This window comes from Ahaetulla prasina, chromosome 4, assembly GCF_028640845.1.
Source record: "Ahaetulla prasina isolate Xishuangbanna chromosome 4, ASM2864084v1, whole genome shotgun sequence".
NCBI classification, from domain to species: Eukaryota; Metazoa; Chordata; class Lepidosauria; order Squamata; family Colubridae; genus Ahaetulla; species Ahaetulla prasina.
Genome location: NC_080542.1, coordinates 105,025,904 through 105,043,828, shown reverse-complemented (window position 1 = coordinate 105,043,828; position 17,925 = coordinate 105,025,904). Strand labels below are relative to the sequence as shown.

At 44.5% G+C, this 17,925-nt stretch overlaps 1 protein-coding gene across 1 annotated transcript in view; it reads right to left on the bottom strand.

Annotated features, from left to right (window-relative positions):
• Positions 1-446: 446 nt before the first annotated feature.
• Positions 447-17,925, bottom strand: part of LOC131198245 (protein NYNRIN-like) — a 62,266-nt gene continuing 44,787 nt past the window's right edge. The window contains exon 2 of the mRNA XM_058182735.1: positions 447-3,559. Coding sequence (XP_058038718.1) covers positions 447-3,559 — 3,113 coding nt within the window. The remainder of the gene's footprint in view (positions 3,560-17,925) is intronic.

Genomic DNA, 17,925 nt, shown 5'->3' with positions numbered 1-17,925 from the left:
CCGTTCTAACAGTTGGGCACTGTTTAAGAGTATAATAGGTGGGATTTCCCACCACCAGGTAGTGTCCCAACACATCCTCTATGACCTTGATATCACACTCTAGAGTACACCCGGTACACAATACACAATCAATACAGTGCGAACAGCAACAACATCCACAAAGACAAGGGCAGAACCAACACATAGGTCTTCAGGTCCGATCTTCTCCCGTGAGTAGAAGGTCAGCTTCCGGAGTGACCTGTCAGGGGTCTTCACTATTGTGCGTAGGGAACTCTATTGCCGGTAAGAGTTCTGCAGAGTAGCGGCAGTGAGATGGCGTCTCAGGGTCCTGAGGTTTCCCCTTCCGTGCTTTAAGACGTACACAAGACACACAAACAGTCCAAGCACTACAATAGTAATTACTAAATGGGCATAAAGCATTTGCAGGGAGATTTGGGGGTGAATTGTTACTTGCGGATCGGCCTCGGTCTCAGATTGTATGGGTGTCCACCAGGTTGTACAGTCCATTGTTGGTCTGCTGCTTTCTTAACTCTAGTCCAATGTATCCATGATTTCGATTCAGCAATCTTAACAGCAAGAGGGGATGACATGATTACAACATATGGCCCTTTCCATCTCCCTTCCAACTGTTCCTTTTTCCAATGCTTCACCCACACCCTGTCTCCAGGTTGGAATGAATGACATTGAGTGATGATCCTGGGTGGGGATTGTTCCAACACATAGTTCCTTAGTTTTGTCACCTGTTTATTTAATTCCTGTACCATTTCCATGGTCCAAACACCCCCCTTATGTCCCAAATCTGGCCACCCAGCTAAGTTTCTTCTCAGCAACACCGGCGGCCGACCATACATCAACTCAAAAGGTGACAACTTATGTTGTCTTCTGGGTGCACTCCTGACTGCATACAGTGCTAAGGGTAAGGCGTCCGGCCACTTTAAGTGTGTTTCAGCACATATTTTAGTTATTTTCTCTTTTAGGGTTCTATTCATTCTTTCTACTGTAGCGCCTCTTTGCGGGTGATAGGCACTATGGAATCGCCACTTTATCCCCACAGCTTGGGCTAAGGCCTGGTTTATGTGATGTACAAACTCAGGCCCATTATCTGAAGAGATAAAGGACGGGTTGCCAAACCGGGGTATCACCTCTTTTAACAACAGGCGGGCCACCTCCCGTGCTTGTTTTGATTTTGTCGGGAACGCTTCTGGCCAACCAGTATACATATCCACCATTACTAACATAGCTTTGTATAGGCCACATCTAGACATATCGGTGAAGTCTATCATGATGGAATCCATGGGGAAGTACGACTGGGGAATTGTTCCCGGAGGGATTATAGGACCTTGTCTAGGATTTACTTTAGCACATACTTCACATTGAGTTGTCACCCTTGCTACAATACCAGCCAACCCATCAATATAATAGTCTCTGCCTAGCGCAGTCTCAAGAGCGGTCTTTCCCATATGGGTAGTTTCATGAGACATTTGTACTAGAGGCCAGGCCGCTGAGGCTGGCACGTATATTCTGCCATCACCTAGGGTATACCAGCCATCCTTGAGGTCAGCTTTCAGGTCGTTTACTGCCTTTGCACATTCCGCCTGGGAGTATGAGGGCTTAATAGTGGGTGGGATAACACTTAAATCCTGGGCTATAAGAATGGACAGGTCTGGGGTGACATCATCCCTAAGGGCCGCAGCCCGCGCCTCCAGATCAGCTGCTCTATTTCCAAGGGCTACCCTATCATCACCACGTTGATGTCCCTTGCAATGCATCACTGACACTTTCTTAGGTTTCTTCACTGCATCAATGAGATACTGAATCAGGTGTCCATGTTGAATGAATTTGCCTGCCGAATCTCTAAATCCTCTTTCCTTATACACTGCCCCATGGGCGTGCAACGTCAAAAAGGCATACTTGCTATCTGTCCACACGTTCAACGTTTCGTCCTCCGCCCTGTTCAGAGCTCGTATCAGAGCCCATAGTTCAGCAACCTGTGCACTCCTCTTACTTCCCAGCAGTCCACTTTCTATTACTCTACTGTCATCAACTATTGCATATCCTGCTACTCTTTTGCCCTCATGCATGTAACTGGACCCATCAGTGAACCAGTTATACTTTGCGTTTGGTAAGGGGATGTCTGATAGGTCTGGTCTGGTGGAATATACATTATCCAACACATGCAGACAGTCATGTTCCAGGGTTGTCTCAATTGGTAACAGAGTTGCGGGGTTGAGACGCGTGGACACATGAAGTCTGACGTGTGGGTTTTCAATCATCATGGCCTGGTATTTCACTAGCCTCTGGTTACTGATCCACAGATGTCCTTTGTTATCCAACACCGACTGGACCGCATGTGGGGTGTGTACGTTAATGGGGCATGAAAACGTCAATTTATTACAATCCTGCAACAGTTCAGCTATGGCTGCTAGGACTTTCAAACAATGGGGCCACCCTTTCGCCACTCCGTCAAGTTGCTTTGACAGATACGCAATCGGCCGTTGCCACGCCCCTAACTGCTGAGTCAAAACACCTAAGGCTATGTTTTGTTTTGTATCCACATATAGGTTAAAGGGTTTTTCCAGGTTTGGCAGTGCCAACGCTGGAGCCCTAGTCAATTCCCTTTTTATCTCCTTGAATGCTCTGCTTTGTTCCTCAGTCCAGATGAACTCATCAGTGTTGCCCCCCTTAGTAGAAGCATAGAGGGGCGCTGCTAATAACGCGAAATTGGGGATCCAGATTCTACAAAAGCCTGCTAGCCCCAGAAAGCCTCGCAACTGTCTCCTTGTCGTGGGCTCTGCTATAGCCAACACTGCCTTCCGTTCAGGGCCTAACGACCTTTTTCCGTGTTCAATGTCGTAACCTAAATACCTCACCCGTTGCTTCACTAACTGGGCCTTGTTCCTCGATGCCCTATATCCACACTCTACCAAGAGAACAAACAAGGCTTTGGTGTTTTCCCAGCATAAGTCCTCAGTCTGCCCAGTAATCAGCACATCGTCCACGTATTGTAACACTGTGTCTCCCTTTTGTCTAGGTACATAATATTGTAAGTCCCTTCCCAGAGCCGTTCCGAACAGGGTGGGTGAGTTCTTGAACCCTTGGGGTAGACGTGTCCAGGTGTATTGTAGTTTAGTTCCCGTGGTCGGGTTTTCCCACTCAAATGCAAACAACGGTTGGCTCACGGGGTGTATTGGGATCGTGAAAAACGCATCCTTCAGATCTATGACCGAAAACCATTTGGCTTTAGGTGGGATCAAGCTTAGTAATGTGTATGGGTTCGGGACAGCCGGATGGATCGTCACTGTGACGTCATTAATAATCCTAAGATCCTGTACCGGCCTAAAGGAGACCCCATCCGGTTTCCTTATGGGTAAGATCGGGGTGTTCCAGGGTGACTGGATAGGGACCAAGATACCTGCCTTCAGAAACTTCTGGATAATTTCGTAAATGGCGGTAATTGCTTCGCGCGAACATGGCCTTTGCCTAATGTGTACCGGTGTGGCGTATGGTTTCACTTCCACGATCACTGGCGGATGGTGAGCGGCAAACCCAGGAGCACTGGCTTAACCTCCCACACAGCTTAACCGGACTTCGTTAGGACAGCCGTCCCGAGTCCAGGGGGGTGATCGGGCCCCCTCTTCTATCTTCAAATGAGATAGATAGGTACAGAAACAGTTTACATATACTCGCCTGCGGCGTCTTCACACACACGTCCTGGCCAGGATTCGGTTCAGACCACCGTTCCTTCCCGCAAGAGTTCTTGGACTAGCCGTCAGCACCGTCGATCCCGCCGAGGTGTCACTGCCGTCTCCCGGAGGAAGGACCCCCGTGGCGCCTGGAGAATGGGAAGGACGAAAATGGTGAATCAGGGTATGTTCCATCCATTTTGTAAGCTGGGAATAAGCCTCTTTTAGTCCTTTTACATGGGAAGGACGAAAATGGTGAATCAGGGTGTGTTCCATCCATTTTGTAAGCTGGGAATAAGCCTCTTTTAGTCCTTTTTCCCAGATGTTCATATACTGGTATCCCCAATACTTGTCTCGCCTGAATGTGTAAAAGGAAAAACGATGGCTTAATCCAGCCTAGAATACACGAGCCTGACCAATTAAAGGGAAGCTGTTCATAAGCCAGCCGTCCACAAATCCAATACATATTTTCTGGGGCTCTCCATATATTAGACGGGTCAGCTGCCTCTGGTGGACCATATACCCCTACCACCCAGAAATATGCTGAGCTCAGATAACCACATCCTGCTTCTGTTGCAGATATTATGCTTTGCCATAACTGTAAACTTGTTTGTGTGACCCCCTGATATGATATCGGTTCCCCATTTCTGTTATTCCTGGAACTATACCCATATATGGAATGTAACATGCTGAGATAACATATTTGCTGCTTGCACGTAGCTATAAGGTATATAAAGCCTGGCTGGAAATCCCCTAACTTGTTCAGACCAACAGCTTTGTTCTGTATTTGAACCTGCGCATATATAATAGACCCTTCCTTCCCAGAGGAGCTGGCTTGTGTCCTTCATTTCTACAACATGGTAACATTCTTCAAGCGGTCAAGGTCGGATTGTGTTCACATCTGCAGAAGGAGTGACAAGAAGAGATTTCGAATAAACTGGGAGAACGTGGGACCATGTGAACAGCAAAGGGGGTTAGGGGGGTGGGACTCTTGGGGTTTGTATAACTGGGAAAAGAATCCGGAAGTTCAGTTTTGGAATTTCACTCATCGTGTGCCAGTTTCCTTAGGCTAGTAAAGAACTCTGAAAGACAATGGCTTCTGATGGGCTCCAATTTCTAAGCGAACCAGTTGCGTGATTTGGGTCGCTGGAATGCCGCCAATTAAGGTTCCATCTACTTGGTGGAATTTAATTGGGTGTTTCAAGGGAAATGTTTTTATACGGAGGTGGGCGACCGTAGAGGTTGAAATTAGGCATCTGGTGCATCCTGTGTCCACAATAGCCTCTAAATCTTTTTTGGCCCCTCCCCCTGGAATTATTAAATTTACTTTGATAGCAAAAGGAGGAATGGGTGCACTCACCATTGGGTCGTTTTCTGCTTAGTTTGAGTCGTCAGGAGGTGAATCAGCTGAGGGAAGGTTAGTGGATACTTCAGTAGGGAGGTCCATGGCTTGTCTCGCAAAGCGACTGGTATTCGGATTTTTTTGAGGGGGTTTGCGTGGTCGGGTAGCAGTTGGGCGATACTGTGGGAGGGGTGTTGGGGCTAGGCAAACTGACGCCCAATGTCCTAGTTTTCCACAACGGTAGCATTTAATTATTGTTGAAGGTTGAAAGGTGGAAGGTCTTGTAGGTAGCCACTGTGGAGTTGTAGTTGTTGATTGGCTTTGGCGGGGGTTGAATTCTCTGTCCAGAGCTACGACACGTTGTACCAGTCATTTAGTTGTTCTGGGATTCCTCTGGTGGAGCAGGCTTTTCTGATTTTTTGATCAATTGCCTCTTTGAAATAGTGGAGGAGGATGCGGTCTGGCCAATGTCTAAGATTACCAGCAACCCTTCGAAAATCCCATACAAATTGTTTTAGAGGCCTGTTACCCTGTTTCATTGTTTTTAAGGTGGTTTCACATTCTGCAATTAGGTCATCATCTTGAAACCGGTTGCGAAGCAATGCCATAAACCGTGAATATTGTTTAGTTCAGGTGCACGCTCATTGTGTAGTTGAGCTATCCACTCTGATGCTAATCCGACGTTCATACCATCCGAGGTGGCGTTGATTAGGCTTCTTTCTGATGGGTATTGATGTTTATATTGTTCAACGTAAGCCTCAATTCTGCTGAGAAAGTAATCCAGGTGGTGTGGATGCCCATCAAAGGTTGGTTTGAAAGGGGAGGGGCTGGGTGAGGGGGTGCAGGTGAGTTTAGCTGGCCTGCTTGCGGTTGAAGAGGAATTTGTGGGAGAGTTGTTACTACTGTGGCTTGTTGCTGAGTTGTAAAGGGGGGTGGAATTTCCCCTGGCTGTTGATAAGAAAGTCCTTGAAATGATTCAGCTGGTGTGGCAAAACCCGGCCTGGGGCCCCCAGGAAAGAAAGGTGCTGAACTTGCTGGTTGCCATTGGTATTGGATCCATCCTTGTCCAGGATAAAATGCCCAACCGGGAGGAATAGAAGCAGCAGGAGGCAGCATAGGCCTTGGCTGGTGGGAAAAGTCAATTTGGGGGGGAGTTGCGGTTCCCCCCAAGTCCCTGGTGCTGCCTGAACTCCCTGCCGTCTGAAGGAGGGAAGGGAGGTCCTCCTGCGTTCATTGGAATGGCTTTGAGCTTCAGTAATTTCTCCCTCTCTGGTGGGAGGGAAGGTGAATTTAGGCTGAGCTAAACTCAAAGGCTCTCGAGGTGGGTGAGCTGAGCTTATACGAGGCCTCACTTCCAAACACTCAAAAGTTTCCGGGAGGTCCAATAGGGATTGGGATTTCAGGGGGTTTCTCAGGTCCCAATCCAGTGACTCTCCCGACTCTCCAGTTTTTACTGTCCTCCATTGAGGTTGAGAAGAGGGAGGGGGCTCTCCATTCCGCCACGGGGAAATGTTTTCTCCCAGGGATCTCACTTCTTGCAATTGATGGGGAGGGGTTTGGCCGGAATGACAGCTTACCCATGAATTGGAGTCTTTAGGCTGTGCACCAAGCTGACAAGCAGGCTCTACCACTTCGGGTTTTTGAGTCATATCTATAGGTGATTTCGACCAAGTCCTCAGATTCCAGCCTTTGCGCCCCTTCCAGGCTTTCAGCTTGCTGTTCTTCCATCTTAGCTGGGTCTTTGCACCGCTGTGGAGGTTGCGGAGGCTGGGGCCCAGCACCCCCCTGAGCAGAGGAGAGGGTACCATTAAGCAAAAGAAAGTTAGGAGTTTTGGAATAATGTCAAGGTTCCAGAAAAACCTCCTCTGCATAAAAAAACCTCAGAAGCCATTGTCTTTCAGAGTTCTTTACTAGCCTAAGGAAACTGGCACACGATGAGTGAAATTCCAAAACTGAACTTCCGGATTCTTTTCCCAGTTATACAAACCCCAAGAGTCCCACCCCCCTAACCCCCTTTGCTGGTCACATGGTCCCACATTCTCCCAGTTTATTCGAAACCTCTTCTTGCCACTCCTTCTGCAGATGTGAACACAATCCGACCTTGACCGCTTGAAGTATGTTACCATACCCCTCAACCCCCCTTCTTCCCCTCAGGGGAAAAATGTGGCAGCGTCTGGAAACCTAAGGCCTAATATGGTTTCCAGGCCTGACATCCATGTCCTCGGGAGCCACAGAATCAAACTCATTCCAGATAACATCATCAAGACCATCCGTCATCCCACCTGAATCTACCCAATCTGAGTCCAGCCCATCCCAAATCTGAGCGATTTTATCGTGCAGCTGTTGTCCAAAATCCTCAGCACGCCCCTGCAAGGGGTCCTCCCGAGCTCCCTATGAAGTAGGGAGCGGGTCACCCTAAACAGGGCGGCTGGGCGATTATCTGCCGATGCAATAAGAGCGGAAAAATACTCACGTTTTGCCACTCTTATTGCCATTAGATAGGTCTGAATGTGAGACCTAACTAGTGTTCGATCAGATTCAGAACGGCTGGCCGTCCAATCACTCTCTAGGCGTCTTTTCCGGCGCTTCATCTCTCTCAGTTCCTCAGAATACTAAGGAGCTGGTCGAGATCGGTGCAGGGTCAGAGGCCGCAAAGGCACGACTCGGTCCAAAGCCCCCATCACCGCCCTTTTCCAGGTAGCGACTAGGTCTTCCACCGAGCCGTGAGCTAGTGGCCCAAGCTCCGTCAGAAACCTCTCTGGGTCCATCAAAAGAGAATTTTTTCTTCAATATAATAACACTCATTTCCCTCTTATCCCAATTTATTCTAGTATTTTTCCCTCCATTTCCCAAAACTTCAATTATTTTTATCATAGTTGTCACTCATATTTTAATACAGATATTAACATTTTCTAAAATAAATTTCTTAACATAACTCTAAAAGTAGCCATTAGTTCCTTTCAAAAAAAATGTCGTGTGTCTACATCAGCAGCGCCTTCTCTGTGGGAATAGTCCACTATTCCATTCTTACTTTCTTTCTTTGCCTCTGAGTTCTTCTTAAGTAAGGAATTTTCCGCTTAAATCAATAATCCAAAGACACACCATCTAGAAATCTCTTCTGAAACTGTTGTGTGGTCTTATCCCAATGTATTCTAGTATTTTTCCCTCCATTTCCCAAAACTTCAATTATTTTTATCATAGTTGTCACTCATATTTTAATACAGATATTAACATTTTCTAAAATAAATTTCTTAACATAACTCTAAAAGTAACCATTAGTTCCTTTCAAAAAAAATGTCGTGTGTCTACATCAGCAGCGCCTTCTCTGTGGGAATAGTCCACTATTCCATTCTTACTTTCTTTCTTTGCCTCTGAGTTCTTCTTAAGTAAGGAATTTTCTGCTTAAATCAATAATCCAAAGACACACCATCTAGAAATCCCTTCTGAAACTGTTGTGTGGTCCCAACGAAATCAATACTCATGGGAATAGTCACAAGAAAGCTATTCGACTCTTGCTATTTTCCTCTGACTCTAATTATAAAGGCAGCCATAAGTTCCTTTCAAAAAAAATGTTGTGTGCCCACACCCATAGAACTTTCTCCATGGGGAATAGTCTCCTATTCCATTCTTGCATATTTTCTTTGCCTCTGGGTTCTTGTTTAAATAGGGAATTCAATTTCTATAGTTCAAAGGCACACCATCTGAAACTCTCTTCCAAAGCTGTTGTGTAGTCCCAGCAACATCAATCCTCTAGCTATCTTTTTCTGCCTCTAGATGTCTCCTTTTGAAACAGTTACAGCTCACAAATACTAAGTAGCGATTTTGGTGACAAAGTTCCTTTGTTCTCAAATGCTTTGGTATGTGGAGGTCAATTTTCCAAGATTTTCCCTTAATTGTATTTATTTATCTTCCAGATTCTTATGTCCTATTGATATCTTTAACATTCCATAAATTTAAAACAGAGGGATTTGAGATATTCACATAAAAAACAGTTCAATAGCTTCTTTACTTTTTTCTCCTATTTATTTAGTTTCTAATATAATCCGTTAAGACTTCCAAGAACCTCCAAACCATTATTTAGTTGGAAAATTTTTTCCTTTCTTTATTTAAATGGGGCTCTGCTTCCATTCCAAGCCCTATCTTCTCTCTTTCACTTCCCGAATGTGTATTCTCCAAATTGACTTTCATTTTACTTGTTATTCAGTTAGCCGCCAATCTGCAAGTTCTCTCCAAGGCTTGTGCCTATTTTAAATTCTTATTTTTTCTTCGTGAGATCATCACTCACCTGACTTCAACAATTTGTTTCTTGATGCTTCTTCCTCCTGCCCACTCTTGTGGCCGCTGCAGCTTTGGTGCAGCTGCCATGATGGACTATGGCGCTGCATTCCTCCCCGCTGGGTTGGGGGAAAAGATCCGGAGCTACAGGGAGTTTGCCATCTCCCCGTTCACTCCGGCGGCTCCCCCACTCTTCACTGCCCCTTCGAGGCATCTATGGTCCAATCCAAAGTTCGGACGGACACCCTGGGCAGGGGGATATTGGCGCAAACCCCGGAGACATCAGGGTTTGCGACCGTCTCACCCGCGACGCTGGCCACACCTCAGTTTAAGTCCATTTTCTTGTGGGGCTTCCCACAAGATAAAAATAAAGACCAAATCATCTGTGAATGCCTGTAGTTTATATTGTGCCTTTTTTATTTCCATACCTTTAATTTCTATATCTTTTCTAATATTTCTATTTAACACTTCCAATGTCAATATAACTAGTAGAATTCTTTATTGGCCAAGTGTGACTGGACACACAAGGAATTTGTCTTTGGTGCATATGCTCTCAGTATACCTAAAAGGAAAAGATACATTCGTTAAGAATCATAAGGTACAATACTTAATGATAATCATAGGGTACAAACAAGCAATCAAATCATACCAGGAAACAATATAATTGTAAGGATATAGCAACAAGTTACAGTCATAAGTGGGAGGAGATGGGTGATAGGAACAATGAGAAGATTAATAGTAATAGTAATGGTGATGCAGACTTAGTGAATAGCTTGACAGTGTTGAGGGGGTTATTTGTTTAGCAGAGTGATGGCGTTCGGGGAAAAACTGTTCTTGTGTCTAGTTGGTTGTTGTTGTTTTTTTAATTTGCAATTATATCCCGCCCTTCTCCGAAGACTCAGGGCGGCTTACACTATGTTAAGCAATAGTCTTCATCCATTTGTATATTATATACAAAGTCAACTTTTTTTTTTAATTTGCAATTATATCCCGCCCTTCTCCGAAGACTAAGGGCGGCTTACACTATGTTAAGCAATAGTCTTCATCCATTTGTATATTATATATAAAATCAACTTATTTCCCCCAACAATCTTTTTAGTTTAATTAATTAATTAATTAAATTTAATTAATTTAATTAATTTAATTAATTAATCTTTAATTAATCTTTTAAAAAAACAAAGTTTTTTTAGATTAATGTTTTACTGTGTATATTTATGTTGTTTTTAGATGGCTGTACACCGCCCTGAGTCCCTAGGGAGATAGGGCGGTATAAAAATATGAATAAATAAATAAATAAATAAATAAATAAATAAATAAATCTGGATCCTCATTTTACCTACCTTATAAAGGATGGAAGGCTGAGTCAACCTTGGGCCTGGTGGGACTTGAACCTGCAGTAATTGCAAGCAGCTGTGTTAATAACAGACTGTCTTAGCAGTCTGAGCCACCAGAGGCTGTTCTGGTATGCAGCACTCTATAGCATTGTTTTGAAGGTAGGAGTTGAAACAATTTATGTCCAGGATGCGAGGGGTCTGTAAATAGCCCTCTTTTTGACTCGTGTAGTATACTGGTCCTCAATGGAAGGCAGGTTGGTAGTAATTGTTTTTGTAAAGGAGAAAATTGACAACCTTGTCTTGTGCCTTTTTTTAATATTAAAATTCTCTGTCATATCTCCATTTATATGTATGTTATAGCTAGACCCCAAATGTATGCCTTAGCAGTGTCCCATACATTTTGTATTGAGGTTTCTTCTTTTCTATTCTCTTTGGAAAAAAGTCCATTTCTTTTTCCATAGTTTGTATAAATTCCTTGTCTTTTAGTATTGATTGATTCAGTGACCATCTCCATTTTTGGTTTTGTCCATTCTGTTATGTTCGGGCAATGAAGAGGCAGGAGACGATACAAGCGACAACAGCTCTTTGGTTTATTGTGATCCCAGCAAAAGCCAACAGGCAAAACCCCCTCTTTAAATAGTATTTTGGCTGAGGCATCAGCCAATCAGCAATGTGCATTTTCCCGCCCAAATTTCCCTCCTAAAATTCAAATACATTACACTCCTCCCCTCCCAGAACACATTGTACCATATTTACATAGTTTTTTGCATAACATTTGCATGTTATTTTTCCACGTAGTCACGCAGGTAGACAGGGCGTCTCCTAACTCTTTCTGATCTGCGCAATTCATTCCCTGGGAGTGAGTCGAGCTGGTCGGAGGGACTGTTTGTTCCTCCCAGCTCCTCCTCTGGGCCATCCGGCCCTGGATTATTGGCAGAGTCGTCCCTGCTGTCCTCCGGAGGAGCCGGTTGGCATCGCTGGACTTCTTCAGACTCAGCTAAGTCCTCCGATCGCCTCGGGGTTGAGTTAGCTGTTGGTTCAAATATTGGGTAGTCAGGGTCTGGCTGTTTGGTTTCTGAATTGTTTTGTATTCTTTTTCGTAATTGATCTATGTGGCGTCTCCACACTTGACCATCCCCCATGTCCACTATGTATGACTTTGGGCCCGTCACTCCTACAATTGTTCCCTTTAGCCACGCTGGGCCCTCACTATAGTTATGTGCCCATACCGGGTCACCTGTTGTCATTGTTTTGGTTCTTCCCTTTGTGCTTTGGTACCCATCAGGGGAGTATGTTGGGTTTAACCGATGGGGCCGGGATAGCTCAGGCAGTAGAGAAGCCTGTTATTAGAACACAGAGCCTGCAATTACTGCAGGTTCGAGCCTGGCCCAAGGTTGACTCAGCCTTCCACCCTTTATAAGGTAGGTAAAATGAGGACCCAGATTGTTGGGGGGGCAATAAGTTGACTTTGTAAAAAAAAAATATACAAATAGAATGAGACTATTGCCTTATACATTGTAAGCCGCCCTGAGTCTTCGGAGAAGGGTGGGGTATAAATGTAAACAAAAAAAAAATAAAAATCTAGGGGGCACCGGAGTCTTCTACCCATTAATAACTCCGATTGGCTGCGGCCGGTGGTCACACAGGGAGTTCTATGTTGGACTGCCAGGAAGGTATCAATTTTGGATTGCCAATCTCCTGGGCTAATTCTAGATAGCACTTCCTTGGCACTGCGTACGAAACGTTCTGCAAGTCCGTTCATCGCCGGGTGAAAAGGCGCCGAGAGGACATGTCAGATGCCCTCTTCTGCCAAGTACCCCTCAAACTGGGTGGCCGTGAATTGTGGGCCATTATCGGACACTAGAGTGTCGGGCAACCCGTGTGTCACAAATAGATGTCTCAATACTGTGATTACAGCTTCCGCTGTTGTGGTTTTCATGAGTAAAATTTCTAACCACTTCGAGTAGGCATCTACCACAATTAAGAAGGTCTGCCCATGGAACGGCCCGGCAAAATCTATATGGATCCTGGACCAAGGACCCTGGGGTTTCTCCCAATCCCTTATGGAGGCTGTTGGGGGTAGTGGCCTTGATTCTTGACATGCTTGGCATTTCCCTACCCGGTCGCTAGTGTCTTTATCCATTCTCGCTAGGCTTTTTATCCTTACAATCCCCGGGTGGCCCACATGCAATAGTTCCAACACATGCCCTCGTAATTTCTCCGGAATAACCATTCTATCCCCCCATAACAGACAACCCCCTTGTAACGACAGTTCCAAACGCTTTTTTGTAAATTCTTTGAAACGATCCCCCGGTGCAGTGGGCCATCCCCTCTGCACCCAACCGATCACAGTTCTTATGACAATGTCTTTGTAAGATGCCCTAGTCACTTCCGTAGATGTGACTGGGCCAGAGTCCAAAGAGTCAATTAACAAGACGGGCGTCCCTGGGGTCGGGTCTTCAATAGTCTCTGGCAAGGGCATCTACTTAAAGCGTCCGCATGTCCCAAATCCTTGCCCGGTCGGTGAGACAGTTTGTACGAATATGCTGCCAGGAAAATAGTCCAACGGGTCAGCCTGGGTGATAATGCAACCGGTGTTGGATGGTCCCCCGCCAAGAGTCCCAATAAAGGTCTGTGGTCTGTGACTATTTCAAATTGCCGCCCAAACAGGTACTCGTGGAATTTTTTAACCCCAGAAACTATAGCCAGGGCTTCCCGGTCTAGTTGGCTATAGTTCCTTTCCGCTGCGGACATCGTGCGGGAAAAATATGCAATAGGGGCTTCTGAACCGTTCGGTAACCTGTGGCTGAGGACAGCCCCTACCTCTTAGGGTGATGCATCACAAACTAGTACTAGTGGCAACTTCCCATTGTACTGAATTAGAAGGCTATCGCTGGACAAGAGATTCTTAACGCCTTCAAATGCCTTAGCCTCAACCTTGCCCCAAGTCCAAACAGATTTTTTCGCTAGCAGTTTATGTAGCAGTTTGGCTACCGTTGCCTTATTTTTTAAAAATACCGCATAAAAGTTTACAAGCCCCAAAAATGCTTGTAATTCTGTTTTGTTTTTTGGGGTTGGAGCCTTTCTAATGGCTGGCACTTTGCTCTCAGTTGGGTGGATGCCTTCCTTATCTATCCAGTAACCCAAGAATTCTACAGATTCAACTCCTATCTGGCATTTGTTGAGTTTAACCTTAAGCCCCGCAGACCTGAAAATGCCCAAAACCTTCCGCAATTTGACCCCTAATTCTTCCAAGTTTTCTGCTGATACCAGTACATCATCGAAATATGGAACTACTCCCGGTAGACCTTTTAGGAGTCGTTCCATTAGGTTTTGGAATAACCCGGGGGCTACACTAACTCCGAACTGAAGTCGAGTGCATTTAAAAGCGCCCTGATGTGTGACAATCGTCTGCGCTTCGACCGTTTTGTCGTCAACTGGTAATTGTTGGTAGGCTTGAGCCAGATCGAGTTTGGCAAAAACCTGTCCCTGTCCTAACGAGTGCAACAAATGTTGCACTACGGGAACGGGGTAAGCACTCTTTTGCAATGCTTTGTTAAGCGTTGCCTTATAGTCAGCGCAAATACGGACTGACCCGTCCGGTTTGACTGGGGTCACTATTGGTGTCTCCCATTTTGCATGGTCGACGGGGACTAGTATTCCCTGGCTTACTAATTTGTCTAGTTCCCTGTCAATCTTGGATTTGAGGGCGAACGGGACCCTCCTAGCTTTTAATCTAATGGGAGCCACCTGGGGGTCCAAATTGAATGAAATGGGGGTCCCCACGTATTTGCCCAGGCAGTCTTGGAAAACGTCCTTGAATTCTCTCAATAATTCGTCCTTCAGGTTGACTCCGCTTCTGTGAACCCTGGTTACTTCCATGCCCAAGGCTCTGAACCAGTCCAGACCTAGCAAACTGGGCAGGTTTCCATCTACGATGGTGATTGGCAGGGTTTTCTTGAATTGTCCATATTTTATTCTGACGGACGTGACTCCTCGAACAGGGATTCGGTTCCCCTGGTAGTCTTGCACTCTCAGCTTTTGGGGTTGCAGCTGGCGTTTCGCGACGTCTGGCAGGTCCCTTGCGATTGTGTCCCAAGACATAATCGTGATTGATGAGCCGGTATCCACCTCCATTTTACACTGCACTCCTTCGATGTATGTCTTGGTGAATATTTTCTTTTCTAGCCGTGTCGATGCGTGGCCCACTCTCACAGTGGTCTGATTCAACTTCGCGCCTTTTTTGAACTGACCAATCCCTGGCCGCTTCGCGGATCCGGCGCCCTGTTGATTGGCCGGTTTGAATTTTGGGCGGGAAGGTTGAGAGGCTCGGCAGGCCTGAGCTATGTGTCCTTTCTTTTCACACCGCCGACAAATTGCGTCTTTGAACCTGCAATTCTGTCGTTGGTGTTGGCCTCCGCAACTCACGCACTCGTCCCGGTCGCCTCTCTCCGGCCTCCCGGTGTGGAAAACCTCTTCCTCTTCTTCACCGTCCGATTCGGCCTGGATTTCTTCGCTGTGGACTGGCATTGCTTTCGCCGCGGCATTTGGCGTGTTCGGCTTTTGTAAGGTTTCTGCCGCTTTGGTGGGCATCTCGTGTGCCCTGGCCTCATCCAGGGCTATCGCCAGGGTTAGGTTGCTTTTTGACAGCAGCCGCCTCTGTAGTCGGATGTCCCTGACCCCACAAATGAGTTGTTCTAATAAAGAGGCCTCCAAGTCTCTATACTCACAGTGATTTGCGGCTTTCCTTAATGCGGCCATGTACACGCTTATCGATTCGCCCTCTCGCTGAACTCTTTGCCTCAACTCGAACTGTTGTACAAACTTCGATGGCACCGGCGCGTAGTGTGCTCGTAACGTCGTCTGTAGCGTTTGCCATGGCACCAACTGTACCGGTGTTGGTTCCGACAGCGATTCGGCGGTATCGAAGACTTGTGGCCCACAGTGGCTCAGGAAGTAAGCGCACTTCAGATTATCCGATACTCCTTGCAGTTCATTAGCTTTGAGGAAACACTTGAAATGAGCCATGTACGACCCCCATTTCTCCTTGGCTGGGTCGAATGGCGCTGGCGGCGTATAGCTAGATATCGCTATGTATTCGCCCTTGATACTGGCTGGGTTTGAAATTACGTTGCTCCTTCAGCTCTTTTTCCTAGTCCCACTGCCTTCAATATCCCATCCTCGTCGCCAATGTTATGTTTGGGCAATGAAGAGGCAGGAGACGATACAAGTGACAACAGCTCTTTGGTTTATTGTGATCCCAGCAAAAGCCAACAGGCAAAAACCCCTGTTTAAATAGTATTTTGGCTGAGGCATCAGCGAATCAGCAACGTGCATTTTCCTGCCCAAATTTCCCTCCTAAAATTCAAATACATTACACATTCCACATAACTCCAACTGGATTATCGTCTGCCCAAATGCTTGCTTTTATTTCTTGCACATTTAACTTTAACTCCTGTGACATCCATATCGTATCTATTCTTGACCAGGACATATGTCTATTTGAACAAAATGACTATTGATTTCTTTTAGGATTTATTTCTCTGCATACATCTTGAATACCTATTTCTTCTGCCATTTTAAAGAAAGTTTTTGGAAATGTTTTTTTAGGGTTTTTTTTTACTTACTTTACTACTTTTATAGTCCAAATCTGTGTCTACAATTGCATTGAAATCTCCTACCACACAAATATTTTCATATTCCAATTCAATAATTTTCTTATGTTTTTCATTAAAAAAATTCTTGTTTGTAATTTGGTGCATATATTGCTACCAAAAGTATTTGCTAATACCATAGTTCATTGTTATCTCCACCATCAATATTCTCCCCTCTTCATCTGTAAAAATTTGTCTTGCTTTTATTGGTTCTTTAATATATAAAACCATGCCTCTTTTCCGTTGTTGTGCTAATGAGGAGTATAGTTTCCCAATTTTAGGATATTTCAGTAATTTATTGTGTTGTTTTTTGCTGCTGCAACATGCTATCCAAAGATCTTTGACTTGCTGGACTAGTGCAGCTGATGTAGTTTTTCTCCCTACCTTGCTTAAATTTAAAGTACTAGTCATTTTGAATAGTTTTGAGATCCTCAAAAAATTTAAAAAGAATAATCAGGAGTAACACAAATGATGTCATTTCTAATAGCTGAAAAATACTTTAAAAGACATTTTTGAAAGTGATTAGAAAAGGAAGTATATAAACTTGTATCGCTTTAAAACATTGACCAGTTTCAGTAAGATATCTCCCAAAGCTCTAAGCCTGCCAGAGACCCTGTCGTCTCATGAGGTGCAGCTGGTGGGAGCACATTTAGGCAATCTCAAGCCCTCTCCTTGTTCCTCCACTTGCCTGCTCTTCTTTCCACTATTGTTGTCAGCTGTTAAGGGAGCCAACTTTAGTACACAATTTCATCCTGTTTTCTGTATCTTTCCCATCCATATAATATACATTTTAACAGTAGTATTTATTTATTTATTTATTTATTTATTTATTTATTTATTTATTTATTTATTTATTTTATTTATTTACATTTATATCCCGCCCTTCTCCGAAGACTCAGGGCGTCTTACACTATGTTAAGCAATAGTCTTCATCCATTTGTATATTATATATAAAATCAACTTATTTCCCCCAACAATCTGGGTCCTCATTTTACCTACCTTATAAAGGATGGAAGGCTGAGTCAACCTTGGGCCTGGTGGGATTCGAGCCTGCAGTAATTGCAGGCTGCTGTGTTTTAATAATAGGCTATCTTACAGCCTGAGCCACCATGGCCCCTAGTGAATTTTTCCACAATATTCTAAGTACATTGCAGTATTACCAGTTGTTTTTCCATACCCATTCCTAATAATTTCTAGATGACTGATGTAAACTTAGTTTTTTATTGATTTTACATTATACTTTAATCCTTTAATCAATCTTTGCTTATCTGGGCCCTATTAATTATATATATATATATGAAGGTCCGATTTTTATCCAATCATTTTTATCATTCAGCACTTGTACCTTCAGTGCTACCATAAGTATAGCTCTAAGCCAAACACTGGTCACTTGGGAAGGAAAATGTTCAAAGTTGTGAATGCTCTTATTAATGTTACAATTGTTGAACATCTTTTAAGTTCTATATAAATGTCATAGATTTTATAGGCTTTTATAATTGTGGCTGTAAAAAGGTTGGCATATGTCAGTACATTCAATATGTCATATGAGCAGAGTCTTCTGAATTTAATATTGCAATTTTGGTCTTGCTATGCTCGGTTAATCCAATTTGTATTTTTGTTATGTAGTATACTTTAAT